This window comes from Phoca vitulina, unplaced genomic scaffold (genome assembly GCF_004348235.1).
Source record: "Phoca vitulina isolate PV1807 unplaced genomic scaffold, GSC_HSeal_1.0 scaffold5, whole genome shotgun sequence".
In the NCBI taxonomy this organism is placed as follows: Eukaryota; Metazoa; Chordata; class Mammalia; order Carnivora; family Phocidae; genus Phoca; species Phoca vitulina.
In genome coordinates this window covers 10,313,919-10,336,145 of record NW_022589708.1, presented here as the reverse complement: position 1 = coordinate 10,336,145, position 22,227 = coordinate 10,313,919, and the positions used below count along the sequence as shown (strand labels likewise).

The 22,227-nt window shown below is 39.2% G+C and overlaps 1 protein-coding gene across 4 annotated transcripts in view; it reads right to left on the bottom strand.

Annotated features, from left to right (window-relative positions):
- NALCN (sodium leak channel, non-selective) overlaps nucleotides 1–22,227 on the bottom strand; it is a 307,487-nt gene that overhangs the window by 54,108 nt on the left and 231,152 nt on the right. For all 4 annotated transcript variants that reach the window (XM_032402676.1, XM_032402673.1, XM_032402674.1 and 1 more), the window contains one exon: nucleotides 9,551–9,624. In XM_032402676.1, coding sequence (XP_032258567.1) covers nucleotides 9,551–9,624 — 74 coding nt within the window. The remainder of the gene's footprint in view (nucleotides 1–9,550; nucleotides 9,625–22,227) is intronic.

The following is a 22,227-nucleotide window of genomic DNA, read 5'->3' as shown; positions in this document are numbered from 1 at the left end:
ATATTTCATTATGTATTTGGTTAATATTTAATGTTTTGCTGGTAATATATTCAATATTAATAATTAGTATTCAATATATGAACATCTATAAATACATTACACATTAACAAATATCTTTACTAAATCAAATGTTAATAATTTAATGTTTTATTAATATTGAGTATATTAATACCCAGTACTCTGGTTTTTGAAGACTTCAGATTATTCTTGCCAAATATTTGTCATAAAAAATTGCTGCTATGAATGGATAAAGAAGATGTGGTATATATATACAACGGAATATTATGCAGCCATCAAAAAAACCCCCCAAATCTTGCCATTTGCAACGACGTGGATGGAACTAGAGGGTATTATGCTGAGTGAAATAAGTCAATTAGAGAAAGACATGTATCATATGATCTCACTGATATGAGGAATTCTTAATCTCAGGAAACAAAGTGAGGGTTGCTGGGGTGGTGGGTGTGGGAGGGATGAGGTGGCTGGGTGATAGACATTGGGGAGGGTATGTGCTATGGTGAGTGCTGTGAATTGTATAAGACTGTTGAATCACAGACCTGTACCTCTGAAACAAATAATACATTATATGTTAAAAAAAAAAGAAGAAGATAGTAGAAAGGGAAAAATGAAGGGGGGGGAATTCGGAGGGGGAGACGAACCATGAGAGACTATGGACTCTGAGAAACAAACTGAGGGTTCTAGAGGGGAGGGGGCTGGGGGGATGGGTTAGCCTGGTGATGGGCATTAAAAAGGGCATGTACTGAATGGAGCACTGGGTGATATACATAAACAATGAATCATGGAACACTACATCAAAAACTAATGATGTAATGTATGGTGATTAACATAATAAAATTAAAAAAATAAAATAAAACAGAAAAAAAATTGCTGCTATGTCAGGAGGCTGACCCAAACCCAGCTTTAGGGGTATCTGCTTCCTCTCATCCGCAGGGTCTTTCTGGCCCCTCTCCCCTCCCCCCCTCCCTTCCTGCAGCTGGAGCGCATTCCACTGAGTGGTTGGCAGGTCTAACCCGAAGGTCTGTGAGAGGCTGCAAGCTGCTCAGGCCCTCTGAGCCATGCAGAGTGCGTCTTGCTAGTGGTGCCCAGAATGTGGAGCTGCAGAGAACTCACTTGACCTTCTCCAAAGCTGCTGAATCACTAGGCTACACGATGAAACAAGAATTTGCAAAGGAGGGCTTGTCAAATGGGCAGAAGCACCCGGGGTAAGATGCTAACGTTTCGCATTATTAAGCTCCCTCAGATTTCCATGTAATTGGTCCTGCTTCAGAGAACTGGAAGCTCTGGGTCTAGACTGGAGAGAACAGAATAAGAATGAAGAGGCTGCTTGTCCTTTCCTCAAAGTTCCCTTGTCCTGTAGCTAATGATGTGCATAGGAACAGGTGGCCTCTTGGAGGGCATCACTGTGGTTTAATCTGAATGCTTTCCTCCAGAAAACTCCACTATCTCCTCAGTCTCTGCACTATCAGGCTCCTCTGTCTTCCAGAGGAGTGTGACCTAGATGGTTATGTTCTAGAGAAGAGCCCAGGTGTCAGTTCATCTGTCCTGGACCCCGGGGAGGCAGAGCTGGGAGAACAGGGACCTGGAAGAGGCCATGGGGCAAAAACAAACACTTGCATTCAGCCTTTCGCCCACGATGAAGCCCCCTGGCTAAGTCCTCAGCCCCCCATCAGTCACAGAGCTCCAAAGTGAGGGGCACACTAAGGTTCCAGGTAGGCAGTCACCACCCATGCAGAAGACAATGCCATGCTTGTCTCAGCCACGGCAGTCACCGTGCCTCTGCGGGCGGTGCCTCTGAAGGCAGGTAGAGATTCTCTTCCAGCTGGTCCTCGGGCCTGATCACCAGCCCCTCCTACCCAGTGCTCTTGGTTTCAGTCCCACTCTCAATCATTCTTCCACCTGCCAAATCAATCAGGTTCACCTTTACCAACACCTGTGACCATGCCCTCCCCTCTCCCTTGGCTGGTTGTTCTTGCAACGTGCTGGTCTCTACCCGTTCGGCTAGGTTTCTTAATTCTGGGATAGGACCATTTTCTTCCCTGGCCCAATCAAGCAGAATGGAGAATGTCCCAGTTGCACTTCAGGCATTTCAAAGATCATGGGTCTCCATTCCCAGGACTTTCAGCCAGCTGTCGGCGATGCCAACCGTGGTTGATGAATCTGTGTTATTAGTTTGGGAGTTTATCCATGAAATGTTCTGATGGTACCTTATGTTAGCAAGACTAGCACAGTGGCCTGACTCGCTAGACAGGGTGACTTTAGGCAAGTCACCTAAGCTTCCTGAGCCTTAATTTCTTCATCTCTAAAACAGAGCTAATACTCCTTGACTTTCGGGGTTTGCTATGAGGCCCTAGTTAGACAGAGCTTATAAAGGAGTACAGTGTTTAGCACACAGTCACTTTCCAGTAAACGGGAGAACTTAGTTGCATAAGTTGTTGGGGACACATAAATATGGCTGCCTATTTGGGAAATCAGGTTGTAGTTGGTATCAATGTGATACCCAAGATCATTTCTATGGTATGTGATCTTGGGAGAAAGTACTTACCCAGTCTAAGACTCAGTTTTGTCATGCATAACATGGGGGTAATAACAGTGTTTTCCTGCATAGCTGTGTTGTACTGATTGAGATAACACACGTAAGACCTTAGCATCATACGTGGGTCTTCACAAATACTCATCATTCATTCTTTTCCCATCTCCCTTTTCCTACTCCTCTCCATCTTCATGTTGGAAAGGCATTTTCATGGCACAATGGAAATAAGTTTAAGGTAGAAAACACCCTATTTTGTGAAACATTTTAGGTAAATGATTTTAACTATTAAAGTCAGCCAGGGAACCATGACAATGCTCTGTATGAATCTTCTTGCCACAGTTGTGTTCAGAGAACTAGAGGTATTATTGAAGACCCCTCCACCTGACTAGTGTCATAAATACGTTCTCAGGGCAAACATGAGCTCCTTGAGGGAATAATCTATGTGTCCAGTATCTTGGAAAATGCCTAGCACACAGAAGATGCTACGGAAGTATTTCTTGAATGAGTGAGTCCTTTCTGTCAGGATGAAAATCCAGCTAATGCCATTTAAAAATCTATATCTTAATAAATATGTTCTGATTTTATTCATATTTAAGTAGTATATAAATTGTATTTCTAGTCAATAAAAATGATTCTCTTACAGAAAAACTAACCCCCCACGTCATTAATTATATTTAATTTTTTTGTAGTAAGTATTCAACTACCAACTATTCCTTAGACTTTATTTTTTTAAGATTTTATTTATTTATTTGAGAGAGAGAGAGAGAGAGCACAGACAGAGAGTGAGAGGAAGAAGCAGACTTCCCCCTGAGCAGAGAGCCCAACATGGGGCTCAATCCCAGGACCCTGAGATCATGACCTGAGCCAAAGGCAGATGCTTAACCGACTGAGCCACCCAGGCGCCCCACTACTATTCCTTAGACTTAAAAAAATTATTAATACCAGTGCGCAGCAAGGAAAATTTTGTCATAGATCCAAATATCAGAATGCAAATATCATACTAGACCAATCGTTCAAGAAAGCTGTAAAGATACTTAACTAGTGAGGTCCTGATGGCCAAGGATGGAATTTTCTAAAGTAATGTAAAACGTTTAATTATTTTATTTTTTACATTTCTCTCTGCATTCATCCTAGCAGGAATGATAATGCATCTGTGCTCAATTTCAGGGCTCTGAAGGGGAGAAATCTCAGTAGAGGCAGCGAGGCTGTGGAAAGCGCACTGCTATTTGTTTTGATTTCTCCTGATGTACTGAAAAGGTCACTGCTTTCTGAGGGAAGCCTCCTCAGTGGAGCTGAACGGCATAGGCGAGGTCAAAACGAGAGTGAATTTCATAGCAACCCTGGATTTTACAATTTAGGTGATGGAACATCCTCCTCCTTACACTCCTCTCCAGATAAATCTTGGAAAAATAAATACGGATGCCCATTTGCCCCAGGCAAATCCCCTGCATGCAAGCATGTGACCGTATCCTCAAGGTCTGTCAAAATGCCCCACTTCTGTCTCTATCAGAGTTCCCAAATCTATGGACAAGTTCATTTCTATTTCTCGGAGCATGGATTGATTTTAAGAAAATACTACATGGAAGAACACAGATGAACAAATTAGAGATGATTATGTGTAGAAGTCACCCGTGACTCCGATGATTCAAATACCTCCGACTCTAGGCCCCTTTCTCTCTGACTTTTCCCTTTGTCGACTCGAATTTCCTCTTCATAGGCAAGGTATATAACATACTCTTTTCTGGAATAACGTGGATCCTGTTTCAAATGGAAATGTGGATCCCCTGAGCACTGAGACTCAGGGCAGCCCCGCAGCTTAATTATCAGGACTAAGAACTCAGGCCTCTCCATCAATAGGACTTTACTATTCATTCCAGGAAATTCCTACCCAAGAATTTAAGGCTGTTAACCAATAAGTAATTTCATTGTTAGCTTCAGGAAGTCTCTGAAAATCCATTCATATGAATTACAGACTCATAGACCAGCCCCTGCCTCTAGATAATATATCACTCAACTGGTCAAACCAATCACCTAAAAATAATTGGTCCTCAGGCCAAGACCCTGCCCAGCTCGGTCCATCAATCCTAAACATTTTTTTAAAAAATGCTTTTCTAAAAACCTTGCAATTTATTTTTAAAGGTAATGCATGGAGATGATTAAAAATTCAGAAGACATAATAGAATAGACTTCTGGGCAGCAGAAAGTTACCCCACATCAGGAAGGAAAGAGAAAAACAGAGGAGCAAACTCCAATGGAACAACAGACAACTGAACTGTGGAGCCAGAGCAGGTGGAAAGAACACTGGGGGCCCGGGGAGACCAAGGGATGTGCCCTCCACTGTGCCCCGACCCCAGGGGAGGCCAAGGGATGTCCCCTCTTCTGTGCCCCCAACCCCAGAATAGTAATGGTTACCTGTCCATAATACGTACTTGTTACCTGTGTATCCTGGAGAGTCCTAAACTCTTTTTTTTTTTTAATTGAGGTATAATTGACATATAGCACTCTATTAGCTTCAGGTATACAACATAATGATTCAATGTTTGTATATATTGTGAAATGATCTAAACTCTTACAGCAAGAATTTTGCCCGATCTCAATCACTAAAAACAACCCCAAACCGAAAACCTTACACATATCCACTCCTGACCTATCCCTTGTGAGACACTACTAAGAGTGCTGAGGCGGTGGTCTCCCTCACTATAATAAGTATTAAATTTCACTTTGATTAATCAATAGATTGTTCAGACAACCAATTGGGGCAGTCTACACTGCAAAGGCAGGTAAGTGAGTTGCTTAAGGTATGGAGGAGCAGAGCCAGATCCTGGCCCAGGCCATCTGACACCAAGTCCAGTAGCTTACGTTAGAACTAGGGTGACCCTGAGGATCACTTCCTCCAATCCTTAAATTGTCAGAAAACTGGGGATTTAAATAATTTATCTGTTTACCTTAGATCAGGGATTTGTTTTGTATTATTTTCCCCAAATATTTGTTATTTTTAAAAGTTGTTTCTAAGACACTAATATTTCATAATATCTTCCCCACTTACCATTGGATTTAAAGTTTATGTGACTTATCTCCATCTGCACCCAAATCAGGACACACGCCCACCTGTGACATATTTGCCAAAATGATTCAGCTGAGGTCTTTCTCTAATGAGACCTTCCTAGAATGCACTCCTGCCTCCTTGGGGAGGAACCTCTTCAATGAAACTGAGGACAGTAAGGCTATGAAAATAAAAGACTCAGGAAAATTACAAGTGACAGAGTACTGAAACAAGTCTCTGCTAGACGTCCTTTCTTCTGTATCGAGAGACCCATCCATGAAGACATGAAACCTGCACCTCCTTGTCTTAAAGTTCTCTCCTTCCTTCAGCGCCTCCCTTTCAAAATGCAAATGGTCATGGGAGAGGCCATTTTCCCCCAGCTTCAGTGAGGGGTAATTGACAAATAATGTGTAAATATAAGGTGTACAACATGATTTGAGGTGTGTATATACTTTTTAAAAGATTTATTTTATTTATTTTTTAGAGAGAGAGAGCACAAGATGGAGGGGCAGAGGCAGAGGGAGAACGAGGGAGAGAATCTCAAGCAGACTCCCTGCTGAGTGCAGAGTCTGATGCAGGGGCTCATGACCCTGAGATCATGACCTGAGCCGAAACCAAGAGTTAGCCGCTTAACTGACTGAGCCACCAGGTGCCCCTGATGTGTGTGTATCTTGTGAAATGATCACCACAATGATGATAGTTAACACATTCATCACTTTCCATAATTATGATTTTTTTTGTGTGTGTGGTGAGAACATTTATGATCCACTCTCTTAGCAAGTTTCAAGTCTACAATACAGTATTACTAACTAGAGTCACCAGACTACATTAGATCCCTGAATTTATTCAGCTTAAAACTGGAAATATGTACCCTTTGACCACCATCTCCCCATTTGCCCTTCGCTCCAGGGCCTGGCAATCCCCAATCTACTCTGTTTCTCTGAGTTTGACTTTTTTAGATTCCATATGTAATTGACATCATACAGCATCTGTCTTTCTACTTCTAACTTACCCAGGAATGCTGTAGTTTAATGAACAAAGAAGAAGTTCTAAGCCTAGGGGAGGAGAGTCTCCCCCGGGAGTAAGACTACCCTGAAAGAATGGTAGAAACTTCTCCTTCTTCCCTGTTTTGTGTAGGGCTAGTTGTCCTGAGGTGACTGTAAATGTTCTCCTTTTCTTTCTTTTAATTTCTCTTATCCTTTCTTCTTTCCTTTTCTTTTCAGTGTGTTGCTCCTTGGAAAACAGCATAGAAGAATGCTCATGGACCCACAGACATGGACCTGATCTATTTTTGACCTTCTTACTTATGGGTTACGTTATAATGCAGGTATGATAATTATGTTATTATTGCTATTACTATATTATGAGTGAAAAAAAGAGAAGCACACTCAAAGAAACTATCAGTTTGACATCTTGTCCTTAATTTTTGCACAGACTAATGTAGCACGAACAAGGAAATCATTTTCACAGGAGAAAAGAGCTAAATGGCTTTTCTAAAGATTACATTTGTATTCTTAAAAACAAATCTTAATTTTTTTTTCTAATTGTAAAAATTGTAAAAATTAATTTTTCTAATTGTAGGGTATTATTTCCTGAGATTGACTGGGTAACAGCACCCCCAGGGAGCTGCCTTTCATTTTGTGGTGTGCTGGGCTGTCCTAAAATGCCAATGGCTCTGGGTGTCCCTGAAACCACCAATTACTGGGCAAGTCTGAGGGCATCCCTATTCCCTGATGGTCTTAAAAATTTGGCTCAGGTACCCCCACAAATTTTCTCTCTCTCTCTTTAAAATTTTCTCTTTTTAAAACCACTTCTGAACATTTAAAAATCAACAACTAAATTTCCCCCTCACAATGTTAATTAGCAGTAAAGGATGTGATTTCTAGCATTATTGTGTCTGTGCTTCAATATGACTTTGAGAAAACACTGGAGAGCTTATTCATCTAATGCGTTCACTTTTATGACTTTGGGCACCATGAAGTCAGCCTTCAGTGTCAAGCCAATGAGCCAAATCTGCCAGGAAAAGTCTGACTTTATTTTTCAAGTCATATAACACGTTAACACACACCCTTGAGACACTCACATTATTCCTAAGGCCTATCCCTAAGGCAGACGAATTCTTGGAGGGAGGTTTTCCAAAAACTTGTCACCTGGATAGACAATAAGACAGTAAGATGCTGCCCAGGGGGATCCCCCTTCTGGAGAAAGCTGCATGGGAACACTCCCTAGGTTTAGCAGCCCAGATCAATTAGCACCATAGTTTCACATTTCTTGTGTGTGGATGAGAGTCTCCCCTTTCTTTTGTAAACTAGGAGCAGGTGAATAAGGAAAAGGTGGTGGAAAAGAAAACTGGAAGACCAAATTTAAGAAAGAGTTCATTGGGAAGCGAGGTTCTAGACGTGGCTTCTTCTAAGTATCCCTGTCTGCCTGTGCTTTGGAAGTCTCTGGGAACCCCCAGGGCACATTCAGGAAGGTAGTTATTCTGGGTAGGTGAGTAATGTCATTTTGGTTCTGAATTTGGCAGGTAGACTCTGAATACAGGCCAGAGTATTACACTCCTCTCATGGGGTGTTGTGGATTTGAGGCTGAATTCTCTTCCCTGTGAGTGCGGCTGTGGGGCTGGACCCGCACACGGTCTGTCTTGTGTGAACAGGGAGCGTCTTCAAGACACTAAGGATTGATGCTGCCAGGAATTTGTCTAGTATAGTAGTTGCAGCTTGATAAAGACCCTGGAGAACCATGTAGTGTTCAAGGCCGGCCCCATGATGTTATCTGATGGCAGCTGGATTGAGCCAGCTGGAAGCAAACTGAAATTGGGACACAGGTTGTTACAAATGTGCATAGAGAAGTTTTTCTTTCTCTATGTCAACCAGACCTCTTAGATTCATCTTATTATATTTTGTGGTGATAATATACAAGCCCCAGAAACATTTATTCTCTTCTCATAAAAGGTACTCCAACGCATACTCATATCTATGCGTGAATTGTCAGCCAATAAAAGAATGAATACACAAACTATGGTCCTGACTAGTTAGGATCATTTTTGGTATACAAATTTCAGGTACTGCTATAAACTCAAAATAGCTTCTCAAGCCATACATATTAGCCTTATTTCCTCATTACAGTTATCCAGGTTATAGTGATATACACTCTGGCAAAAACTCTTTAATGACTATTCCTGGAAGAGAAGTAGAGTAGAAGAGAGCCCAACTCCTTCCCCTCAGCACAAGTTGGAAGGGGCTTCCCAGCATAAAATTCATCCATTCCCCTTGTCAGCCATTCTCCTTCCAGCCCCCCAATATTTAGTTGTATGATTACACATGTCTGTGTAATGTATCTGCCAAAAAATTACATTCCAAATGCTCATGCATTTTTATAAAGATCATGTTACTTCATACAATGACACAGTCTTCTAAAATACTCTTAAGTAGCTAGCTTGATGTTCCTTTCTGATACTTTACCAAGGCAGGTTTAAGAAAGTAACATTAAAGTTACATGTTTTCATAAGCACTTTAAAATGGATATGCTTTTGAGTCTTACAGATTTTAAATACATTTATTCTTAATAGATTAATAAGTCATAATTACTTCTAAAAAGTTTACCCTTTTACCATTTTCCCCTTAGATTGTGATTTGTCCCTCAGATATCACAAAAGACATAAAACATGGAAGAATAAAAGTTATTTTCATCTTTTTGTAAATGTTTATACTTACAATTTATGTGTGAGTGCATGAAAAGAAAAGAAATGCACAACTGAGCTAATAAAATCTTACTTTTCCAGGAAAAATATTAATGATGTATTTGACATTATTTATAAGTATATAGTTACCTAAATTTAATTTCCAGTGGAAAGTGTGTACTGATACTCAGAAAATTAGCTCATTAAAAAGAAAGATCTCTTCTTTGCTTAATATAATCCCACTTGTGTTTAAATATGTATCAATGTTTGATGACGTTACCTTAAGATTTTAGTGACTGCAGTCTCCTTTTCTAGAAGATTCCTTGCCCTTATGCTGAAAACAGACTTGCGAAGCTGAAAAATTATAAGTGTGACTTTAGTTTTGGAATGTAAAGGGATAATATACTGACAAATCATTACATACATTAAATAGGTAACACTATTAAAACATCAAACGTGAATTTTTTTTCCACTAAAGCATCATTATACGATTGATTCTGTCATTTATTTTTTTAAAAAGATTTATTTAGAGAGAGCACAAGCAGGAGGGGCAGGGAGAGGGAGAGAGGATCTCAAGCAGACTCCATGCTGAGTGTGGAGCCCAATGCGGGGCTCAGTGTCAGGGCCCCAAGATCACCACCAGAGCCGAAACCAAGAGTTGGACGCTCAATTGACTGCACCACTCAGGAGCTCTGAGTCTATCATTTAATTTTATCTTCTATTTTTACTTTTATGTGGGCAGAAACGCAAACAAGCTTGTGGGGGCACACATCACAGCTATAACATCTTAATCTGAACAGGTTTTCCAGTGTCCAGGGAATTTAACGTTAAGACAAATGTTGGACTCTTTCTTGCCATTGTCCAATAAAATGTTCTCTAATCCACTCTAATACACCTGTTTCAGGTTCTTGGCCTGGGACCTGATACTAATCTGAATGATGAGTTCAAAGAGTTGTTTTGCCTACAGGCATGGAGACAAATGAGATGAGCTTTCAAGGTTGCTTCCTAGTTGGTGATGATGAAATTATTTCAGGGAAAAGCACCAAGAAAAACAAAATCCTGGAGGCTGCCTACAAACCAGAAGATTCTCCAAACCCAGCTCTGTCCTGCTTGATAGCTGCAGAATCAGAGGGGTGACAGGTGTACAGAGAACCGAAGTGGGCAAGAACAGGGCAGAGAAAGAACAGGGAAGCATGCCATCCTAAGAAAATTCATAATAACAAATGACTAGAAAGGGTAATTCTAGTAGTCAGACCAAAGATAATACTCGGACAACAACCTGCTCATCTTGATCAATAGATTAGGTTAGATTTACTAAGCACTTAGTATGCTATTAGTGGCTATTAGAGATATGGGTTAGCTAGGAATCAGAATTCTTGCTTACCAGAAATGAAAAGCCTAGTTACAAAGGCAGGGCTATGACGCATGACATTACTAGTAAAAAGTAGACAGTAAAGTGCTGGATGATATGTCCAGTAGAAAAGATGAGAAAGCTATAGGACTCCGGGTGGGGAGAAATATGCGTGTCTGAAATGTCAGCAAAGACGTTATTGAAGGAGTAGAAGTTGCACAGGGGGCCGTGGGCAAAGAACTGCAGTTGGAAATGCATGCATGGGGCAAAGTAATCCAGAGCAGACTATTTGCATAAGTGCTGAGCTACGTGGAGGAAACAGTGTATGGCATACTGCGTTTCAAACAGATTTGAGGGAGGAAAAAATAAGCAGGAGATAGAACAACTCTGTATTCAGTAAAAACAGACCATCCGGTTTCTTTCGAACAAGTTAGTGACTTCATGGGCGAAGTCACAGAGCTCCAAACTACAAAGAAGCCTATAAGCAAATGCGGTCCTGCCAACCCATGTGTCCACATGGCCACAGCTAGAGAGGAAGTGGTGGGCACAAACTGGTCTTTTCAGTCACTCCTGACAACCTAGAGAACACCAGAACTGGCGATATAATTTTCATATTTCACAGCAAGATCTGCAATTAAGGGGAAGATCATTGGACACATTGGCAATTTCCCTCGTATGAGGAAAGACGGCACACTTATATTTTTTCAATGAAAAACTGAATTGGTTTCATTATTCACCAGAACTCTTGGAAGAATAAATTCATGTGTAGACAAGGAGCTAAGAGTGGATGGAATTTTTCCAGAAATTACATTTTCAGGGTAGTGCAAGAAAGGCTGTTTACCATGATGTATTGTGAAACTTTCTTTAGTCTCCTCACCCCCCCTGAAGGTGACTTTCTTGTCTCCTCACCTCCCCTGACTTTTGGCATTGACTTAACCTCCTAGAGCTGACAGCCTATCTCCCAAGGAATGTTATTTAAAGTTATTTTCAGAGACAGAACTCAGCTGAAGGAGCCCATCGTGGTGGTGCTTCTGCCTTTTGATACCCAAGTACACATACAGTCACGGGAAAAGCCCGGGCCATGGGGGCCCCAAGGCAGCAGGTTTTAGGAGAGGACTGGACCCCACTGCTCTTGTTTCATCTTTGAGGGACACTGACATGACTTAGTCATCTTTCCCTTGATGTGAGGCGATGGTCTGAATTCAGTCACTTATCTACCACCCTGTACCTGAGTAGTTGACACTGAAGGCAGTGTTCTTCATGTCAGAAAAACCTCTGCAGAAACTCCAAATAAATAAGTAATATTTATTATATTGATTCCAAAATTATTATTTCTGTGCTGCCTGAGATTGCTGAAGGGCTGCCGGCTCTCCTTTGTCCTAAACTTGAACTGGCTAAAATAAAATACACTATTAATCTGAACAAGGAAGTACTTGGAAACTGTTTTTATAATAGCAGAAGTGGCCAAAGAATAAATAGTATAATAGAAGAACTTCAGATTCAGCCTCAGATTGATTGATTGATTGATTGATTTTTTTTTAAGTAAGCTCCACACCCAATATGGGGCTCGAACTCAGGACCCCGAGATCAAGAGTCACATGCTCCACCGAATAAGCCAGCCAGCCACCTCCAGCTTTAGGATGTTTTAAAAGAAGAAATATCTACATTTATATCTATCTATCATCTATCTATATGCATATTTGATAGCCTAGATATGTATTTAGATAGTTATATATTTTGACTGTTCTTTTTTTTCCCTAGTAAATAAAGAAGGCCTATAGTGATTATCTACTCTCCCTTCAGTTGTTCTTATTTCTGCAGTAAAGCTTTGCACATTTCTGCAAAGGACAGGGTCTGCTAGTCCCAAGTACTCAGAGCTACGCTGCTCTGCAGTGCCCTCTTCTGGCTCCAAAAGATACTGACAGCCACCTGAAATGATCAAAACAAGGAATATAGAAATCAATTTCGGGATAAGTAATTTTAGATCTGAAGTTTTCAGTTACAGCTGTGGAAGGTGTCAGTAATTGTTTCTTCTGGATATAAACATGTCAGACATGTGGGACTTAAAAGGAGGGGTATGGGTGACGTCACAGGGAGTTCGCACTGAAAAAAAAAAAAGACCACCTTTTTGGTGGTTTTATTTTGTTTCTAAACTTAAAACATCCAACTCCAGATGATAACCATTCTCTGGCTGAATTAATGATAAAGAAATAAATGTAAATGTTCAAGCAATACAGAGATGATTTTTTTTGTCTTACAATTTTAATGTAAAAGATGTGTCTAGAACCATGCACTTTAATGTGAAACTTAGGAGGTTCAAATTTGCAGTTATTTGTGGTTGAATAACTTGGAGCTGAAGGACACAGCAATGGATGGATCTTGCTGCTTTTCTGGCAATTTCTTTAACATCTTTTCATCTGTAGGTAGTCCCTTTTCCCCTCATGGTTGAAGGACCTGGGCCATGTGACCTGTAGTTTCCGGGAGTCTGGATTTTCCCAAGTGCACATTCACAGCATAGTTCTCATGTTCCTCTGGCTTCTGTATTTCCTGCAAATCAGCAGCTGGACCCAGAGTCTCATCAGCCTCATACCTGATTGCTTTGGTAAGGCCAAAGGTGGTGGTGTAGCCTTTCATCGCCACATACTGTCCAGTTGTTCCTCTTTTTGGGATGTTAGTAGTAGTATTGATGTTTGTTGCTAAGATTATTGATTCATTCAGTGTGAAAAATTACTACTTCTTTCTCATTTATCAGTTGGAATACTTGTATAACAAGAGACTTCTTTTCATGTACTATTTGGTTACTCAGTAGTTCAATTCATATGGAAAATGTAAGATAAATGTTGAATTCTTTACCTTTACTTGTTCATTTTTATTTAATTAATTGCTTTTCTATCCGTCCTCTGAAGGCGACCAATCACTAGTTTAAAAATGTTATTATGAACTCAAGGATTTAAATATATATGGTTTCAATCCATTACAACCATTACCCTCATGTTAGGGTCACAGTATCCCAACTGCGCTCATTGGGAGCTTTCTCAAGATGGCCCATGGGTTCTTCTGCCCTGACTCTATTAGTCTTTGTGTAAGTTTCCTTGTTGTTAGGTATGGCAAGATATCCCAAGCTCATTTTCTATATGCTTCCTCTTCCACATTAACAATTTTCTCCAAAAAACCCTGGTTTATTTATTGAGAAATGGGTTCGAAAAACATAATTTAGATGCCAGTGAAACTCATTGCTACTGAGTCGGTCACTGTTTTGAGGACTTTGCCTGAGTTTATTCTGATATTTTCAATTTGAATTCAGGACACAGGGTCTTTACCTCATCTCTTCTATATGACATCTGGATCTCTTCTGTGTCTGTATCCACCCCCCCCCCCGGCCCCACATCAAGGCTCTTGATTTTCACGTACACAGAGGATGACGCACATTAGACTATCTGATAATAACCCATTTTTATTTCACATTTCATGGAGAGTAGTCTTAGAATTACAATACTTATTCTAACACGATACAGTTAATGGATCTGTAAAAAGTATTTCAATATATTCTTCCCATTTTCCTCTTATTTGTACACTTGCACTATACTCATATTGGCAGAGCAAATAGCTATTACATATTTTTCTCTTCATTTTAACCCTCGTGGAGTCATAGTTGGTCATCCACAATTTAGGAATGTTTACCACTTGTTATGTCAATGCTGTAGAGTCATTTTTGGAACTCACTGTGGTTGTCGAAGCATGTGTTCTAGTAGTTTCCGCAGGAAAGGCTCATAGGAACAATGTTACTTACATTCTTACATCTGAATAGCAGTTGTTTTCCTTTTTTCCCTTTAAACTCGAGAGTCTGTTTTCCCAGATATAAAAAAAACACCTGGCTCATATATTCTCTCTCTGGATATCCTATATATGTGACTCTAATTTCTTCTGACATAAAGCATTCCTGCTGAAAAGTCTGATGGTAATCTAATGCTCTTTCCTTTATATGTCACTTGTTCATTTTGAGCTGGATACCTATTTATTACATTATTATTATTATTATTTGGTTTCAAGTTTTTATTTAAATTCCAGTTAACATACAGCGTAATATTGGTTTCAGTAGTAGAAATTCTATTCCTGATAAATCACTATTCATCACTTAACACGCAACACCCAGTGCTCAACACAAGTGTCCTCCTGAATACCCACAGCCAATTTAGCCCATCCCCCACCCACCCCCCTCCAGCAACCCTCAGTTTGTTCTCTATAGTTAAGAGTGATACCTTTTTAAATATACATATATATATATATATATATATGTAATAAAATATATATATACTTAAGTTCCTGTAATTTGTCTGGAATATATCTTATTTTTGGTCATTCGTGATTAATATTTCAGTGACATGGTGTGTCCTTTCAGTATATAGCTTCAAATCTTATTATATTTCAGAAAAATTTAATTCTTGTTCTGTGCTATTGCTTTGGTTTTCTTCTTTCAGGACTCCTGTAACGTAGATGTTGGACCTCCTTTGAATTTCTTCAATTTGTCATTTTCTTTCAAATCATTTTCATCTCTTTCTTCATTTCTTTTTGATTTCTTGAAATTTTCTCTTCTTCACTTTCTAGTTTTCTTTAGGTATCAACTGATGTATGTAATCACTTTATGTTCCTTCCAGCTTAGTCTTAATTGCTTTTTTTATACAGTTGGCCCTGGAACAATGCAGGGGTTAGGAGCCCTGACACCCCATTTTGTTGAAAATACACATATAGCTTTTGACCACCCCCCCCAAAAAAAACTTAACTACTAACAGCCTACTATTGACTGGATGCGTTTACCGATAACATAGTAACTTAACACATATTTTGTATGCCATATGTATTCTACCCTTCATTCTTACAACAAAGTAAGCTAAAGAAAAGAAAATGTTATTAAGAAAATCATAAGGAAGAGAAAATACATTTATAGTACTGTATTGAATTTATCAAAAAATCTGCATATAAGTGGATGCGCACAGTTTAAACTCACGTTGTTCAAGAGTCAACTGTACTTCTTTCCTGATTTCTAGCACCTTATGTTTGAATTTCTTACTTTTGTTGCTATTCTAGTCTTTCGTAATCTGTATGTCTTTTAACTCAATTTGCCATGGTATGCTACAGTTTGGGTCGTTTGTGGGTATGTCTTTATGGTAAGCTTTCACTCTCTATCAAGACAGTATTCTGCTCCTTATTCTTTTTTTCTTACAACTTTTGTAGGGAATTTGACTTTGATAAATTTCTGTTGCTCGTTTTTATGCACAATTTGTTTTCCTGAGCAGTTTAGTATTTCATTTTGGCTTCAGAGCTTCTTCTTCTGTTGTTTTGACATCGTGATCCATACGGCAGCCTTCTTTCTAAGATTTTCTGGCTCTGTTATGGATAACAGACACCACCAATTTGATCTGGATCTATTTTTCCCTTCATCACTCTTGTCACTGGCTTGCTCAATTTTGATTCCACTCTTGGATATTTTTCTTCAGTATGGATGGAGCTAGGCAGGTGTTTTCCTGGTCTCAAAGACATTACATGCCCTGTAACTCACCTTGGCTTCTTTCCCACAGGTGCCCATACCATGCTTTATACCCTCAAATTCATATGTTGAAACTCTAGCCCCCCAAAGGGGAAGACATTAGGAGGTGGGGTCTCTGGCAGGTAACTAGGTTTAAAGGAGGTCATGAGGATAGAGCCCCCATGATATGCATTTGTGCCCTCATAAGAAGAGGAAGAGACCAGAGTCCATCCTCTTTCTGCCATATGAACACACGATGTGAAGGCAGCCATCTGTGAACCAGGAAAAGGAGCCAGACACCGAATCTGCCGGCACTTTGATCTGAGACCTTCCAGCCTCAGAACTCTGAGAGATAAATACCCAGCCTGTGGTATTTGTTATAGCAACCCTGACAGACTAAGTCACCATGCAAACATGTGGTTACTGGTTTGTTTGCACCTGCTTTGACTTGTGGTTTGTGAATTACCTAATTTTGTTGTGAATGTTATCTATGGATTTTGGTTATTATCTAGGCATTCTGTTTACTTCCATGTGGGAATTCAAGGAGATTAAAAACCTGTGCCAATGCCTCTGTCATCATTCCAGAAGACTCCTTAATTATTTTTTTTGTTGAATTTTGATGCAGATTTATAATTTTTATTTGTCCTTTCAAAGAACAAAATTTTAGCTTTACAGATATTACTTATCACTTCTTTTCCCATTTGATTAATATCTACTTGTATCTTTTTTTTTCTTTTTGCTGTCTTCATGTTTTCTTGGTTAGAATTTTTATAAATTCTTGAGTTAAATATTTGGATGATTAATGTCAGCCTTTATTCCTTTACTAAATATGCACTCAAGGCTATAATTTTCCCTCTAAACATGCCTTTAGCTGCTTCTCACAGGTTTGATCTATATGGTGTTTATTAGTTTTCAGTTATAGAGACTTTTTATTTCCATGCAGTTTCTTCTATGTTCCCTAAATTATTATAAGTGATTTTTAAATTTTGAAATGTGTTGATGTTCTTGTGGTTGTTATTTAGTTTCTAATTTTATTACAATTTGGTCAAAAAATGTCTTCTCTAGGATACTGATTTGGTTTATGTTTAGAATTCTTTTATGGTTCATAAGTGGCCATGTTTTTTAAGTTGTTTATGTGTCCCTCAATCAGAATGTGCGTTCTCTAGTCGCTGAATGAAGGCCGGTCAACTGTGTATTTCAAATCTTCTAAATCCTTATTAATTTTCTTGGCTCTTTGATCATGTGCTGATCATTATATACATATTTTAAACTGGGTTTTCAAATTAACCCTCATAGGTAGGTGCTATTATCTCTTTTTTACAGGTGAAAAATCTGACATTCATAGAAATTATGCTGTTTTGGTCCCCCAAATTGCAAATTGAAGAATTACAATTAGAAGTCTCGATTGTACAGATGCAGTGTTCAAATCTTGTCGCTAAACATGAGGTTTATGTAAAATGTACTAAGCTCAACAGTATTAAAAAAAAGCATTTTCCAAACTATACTGTGATACAACATTGTTTGCTTGACTTGAAAGATTTGGTTTCTACATAGAACTTGCTCTTATCCCAAATCCTAATGCAAAAGCTCAACTAGCCATGTTTTTCCTTTGTTCTATATATGCATACCTGATTTTCAGAATAATGACCCCAAAGCACTAAAGGAGATCAATAACTTTTCTAACCTATTAGTGCTAGTATGATAAGGGTATTTATATTTTATGTCTACTGATTCCTCGAAAGCTGGGATCCATCACCACTTTCAATTAAGCAGAATATTAATTCAATTTATCAGTCTGAGAGTCACCCTAGAGCTATATCAGGGAATAAGTACTAGCTTCCTTTGGGATGCTGCAGTGCTAGTCCGAAGAGCCATGGTTTCAGTCTGATAGCCAAATAACCTAATACTAATGAAGGCAGCATTAGTATTTACTTGAGACAGAAAACCATAAGTATTCTAAGTATTTGACTAACTTTTTCTGATTTGGAGTTGTTAACAGTGTATTTTTGTTTGTAACTGAGAAAAAGTTTGAGAGCCATATTTTTTTTTGATTTTGAAAATATTAACAGGTTGATAATAAATGGAAACACATTTATAAAAACATATGGCCATAAAGCACAAAACCATGGTCCAATGAACAGGGCTTGATGAATGTCACTTCTGCTAGAAAAGTGTAGTGTAATTATTGTAATTAGCTGCTTTATTGAATAAGTCTCCCACATAAAATGTCATAATTGGAAATAAGCAATTACTTAAAATTACATAGGTTGAAGGTGGTAGGTATGTCATTCAAGTGTATTTTAATTTTTCATGCACCTGTGAACTGAAAACTAATCCCAAAGTGCATATGACAGATCATGTGTATAGCAGGATGTTTCTATAAAATAAACTTTTTATAAAATTGACGTTATGCTCGGAAAGAAAGAATTTAAAAAAGTGATTAGCGTAGGTGGCAGCAAAATTAAAATAGTCACATTACAATGTATACAAAGGTGAATATCATTATAATAGCATGTTACGAAGCTTTGAAATACGTCTTAGAATGTGATTTTGTGAAAAGGGAGTTTTAGATGATGGGTCGAGATTTTTGATCTTGTTATTTCAACATTATAAATTCTGAACCTGGAAAAAACACCAGGCATAAAAGTTAAAAAAATCTATAAATATGTATGTACACACACACATGCAAACACACACACACATGCACACACACACACACAGAGTCTTCCTTTGGACTCCAGGGTACTCCGTACATGTTGATCATTGCTCTGTGTGTAAAACATCTTTTTATTTTTCTGTGAATTTCACTAGGTCATAAGCTCCATACGATAAGGAAGGTACATTCCTTGTCCACTACATGATCCTCCACTGTCCAGCACTGCCTGTAATTTGTTCTTGAAATATATTTAAAGAACAAATACAATGCCTAATATTAAAAATGACTCTTCTCCGTTCTACATTTCTTTTCATATGAAGTGAGTCTTTGAAATAACAAATGTGAATTAGGTAAAAATTACAAAGGAGGACTATTCATTTTGAAAGGCATCAATTCACTCGATATATAGGAAAATCTTGTGAAACTAGAGACTAAATGATTGGAAACTTAATTGGCTTGACTTTTTTGCACTTGAATTGCATGGCAATGCTTTAGTCGCTAAAGCTTGTGGCACTGGACATTTGGCCAAATCTCCAACAACTTACACAACAGCTAGCCTAGTATAATGATGCCGAGGATGCAAAAGATGAGGGAAAAGCAGTGTCTTCACAGACAGATATGCTCCATATGCAGTGCTCACTGGTGAGAAGCTGTAATATATACCTAGCATATAACTTCATGGTTACAGCTCATATAAACAGAAAGACAAAGACTGAAAACTTGCAGAGATTAAAAAAAAAAAAGATGAGTGGATTTATGATTCTGGGAGAAAGTGCCAGATGCTTTGAACCATGCAGCTGTTTGTGAATTTAAAATCCAAGGCACCCAGATAATACAAGGGAGCAGTGCTTGCTCTCCAATTATGATTCAGTTGTATTTGGACCTCAGATTCAAATAACAAGAACGCCAGCCCCAGCAAAACTGTAACACATCGAGACTGGCAATACATTTAACGGAAAGTAAAACTTAGGAGTACAATTGGACTCCAAAGAGAAGAATGTTGAAAAAGTAGAGCAAAATGTAAATTTCACACATAGGATTAGCTGCAAGCTCAGTGCTCTGATACCTGTTTTGGAGACAGCACCGAAAACTTGTGGTTAAAAGCCTTCCCTATTACCTATAGAAGATGCTTGATCCTAAGATGCATTTACTTTTGACCTTCAGTGGATGGACACCTAAGGAATGCAAGCAAATTACTGATAATCCCAAACCCAAAGTGGGATTACACAACAAAATATGCAAATAAAATGCAAAAAAAAAAATCATTGATAGGGAATTCCTCCTCTCGTGTTAGTTGAAAGCAGCAGAATGTGTTTATTACCCGGACCCCTGGACACTGTTTACATATAAAGGCCCTCAAGAAATAAATGTCAAATGAAAAAACATGCACTCGAACTCAGCTGTATTTTGATCTGAGCTCAAAAACATCCTGAAAAGATGAATAAAAATGTAAGAAAAAGTTTTCATTTATATTTTGTATCTTTTTGTCTCTGTTATTGGGAGTGAATCAATTATCCAGGAATTCATTTTGAAGCTAAAGAGAGAAGTGCATAGGGTTTTCACATTTGGGCTGATGAATGCTGCTTCTTCCCTCCCCCGGACCACACTGTTTGTAACTCTGTGATCTGGGCCCCAGTGGGGTGGTGGTGTCATGTCATCTCCCACTCTTCTCCTAGAGATAAGTCTTGAATGGCACTGCAGAGATGCTAAGCTATTATTTTAGAAAATTCTTTCAGAAGAGCAAAAGCCCTAAAGATGAAAATAGGCTGTTCTCCCTCTCTCTCTTTTTTGGTGAGTAAACTATCCTGGAAATTATAGATCAGTAACTTACTATGTACAGTTACTGGAACAACTCCTCAAACACTCTATAATCACAGAAAAATACAAAATGTTGTCTGGCAATCAACAAGGCTTTGTAAAGAGTAAATCTTTCCAGAGCAATTTAATTTACGTCTTGATGGTCTAAGACACTATATAGGCAATGGGGGTAATCACTGACATATCATCAAAAAGCAAACTAAAAAAAACCAGATTCATGATCAATAAAGAAAACAAATTGGCGATCAATATCCCATGCTTAACTAGACTGTTACAACCAAAGGTTAATTTGTTTAAGTAAAAGTCCTTCATCTCTATTGATGAATATAAGTCTATTTGCTTATGAATTCATGGTACGGTTTAGTATCAGTAACCTTTCTTATCTGGTACCAGAGGCACATATGTTCTGCCAGTGCAATGCTAGGTATATTATTTAATCCTCATAACAAACCCTGAAAATAAGAATTATCTCTACTTTATAGATGAGGATCAGAACCTATATCACTTATCACTATGGTCATAATCACTCTTTGGCTCTGCTTCTCACGACGAACAGTCAGATCAAGCATCTTCTGCGTCCTGCACTTTTCTGCGTGCTTTTCTCTCGGCCTGGAGCACCCTCCTCTTACACTGCTCAAGCTTCTTGCTCCTGTAAGGGGGGTGGAGAGGGTCCTATCTGGGGTTCCTGTAACACTTTTTGCTTCCATGCATTTACACATGTTTCTTCCCATTAGACCACAAGCTTCTTAAGGGCACCACCCACATCTCGCTCAGTGTTGAATTCCCATGGCCCCGAAGAGTGCCGGCTGAATAACAGGTGTTCCACAAACGTTTGCTGAATGACTGAGTGAGCGTGAAGACTTACGGAAATGAAAAGGGTAAAGCAAACATAGTAATAACTTGTATCACTTTCCTCCTTTTGTACATGGGTTGGCTGATAATGGTCAAGGCTTACTACGGAACTTGCTATATGCTTAGCAGAAAGGAGGCAGGTAAGAGAGAGGACAGACATTGCCCTATTGTCAGCAAAATACTCTCTGTCCTTTATCATATGATTCTGAAACTATACTAGGACATGCACTCACAAGGGGGCTGCTGGGACAGACCTCATCCATCTGTCTCTCTCGGGCTGATGTGATTGTGTGGTTCCCTCATGTTCTCCAGACACTGTGAGGTTCTGCCCCCCATCCCCCACATGGCACAGCAGCCAAGACAGCAGGGCAGAAAGATGGGGGAGCTCAGCTAAAGGGCAGTGAGAGGCCCCATATCCAACCATGGGGAGTGGGGGAAGGTGGGAAACCCTGACTTCGCTGAAATGATTCACTCAGGAGGACTGAGTGTGTTGCTTCCATTACCAAGGTTACTGGAAAAGCAAGTTCACATCTCAATTTACTAATAAGCACTCTACTTAAGAAACCCAGGGTTTAGTTTCAATAATATGGACAAAAAAACGGAGTAGAAAACCATTGCCTTCTGCTTGGAAACTAGAAAAACTCCTCTCAAGAGATGCAGGTTTATCCTTTAATCAGAAGGAGAGGGAAACCCTGGCTAATGGCCCAGGTGGGGGAAACGGGAAGAGAGAGGGATGGGGTAATTAGCCTTGGGAAT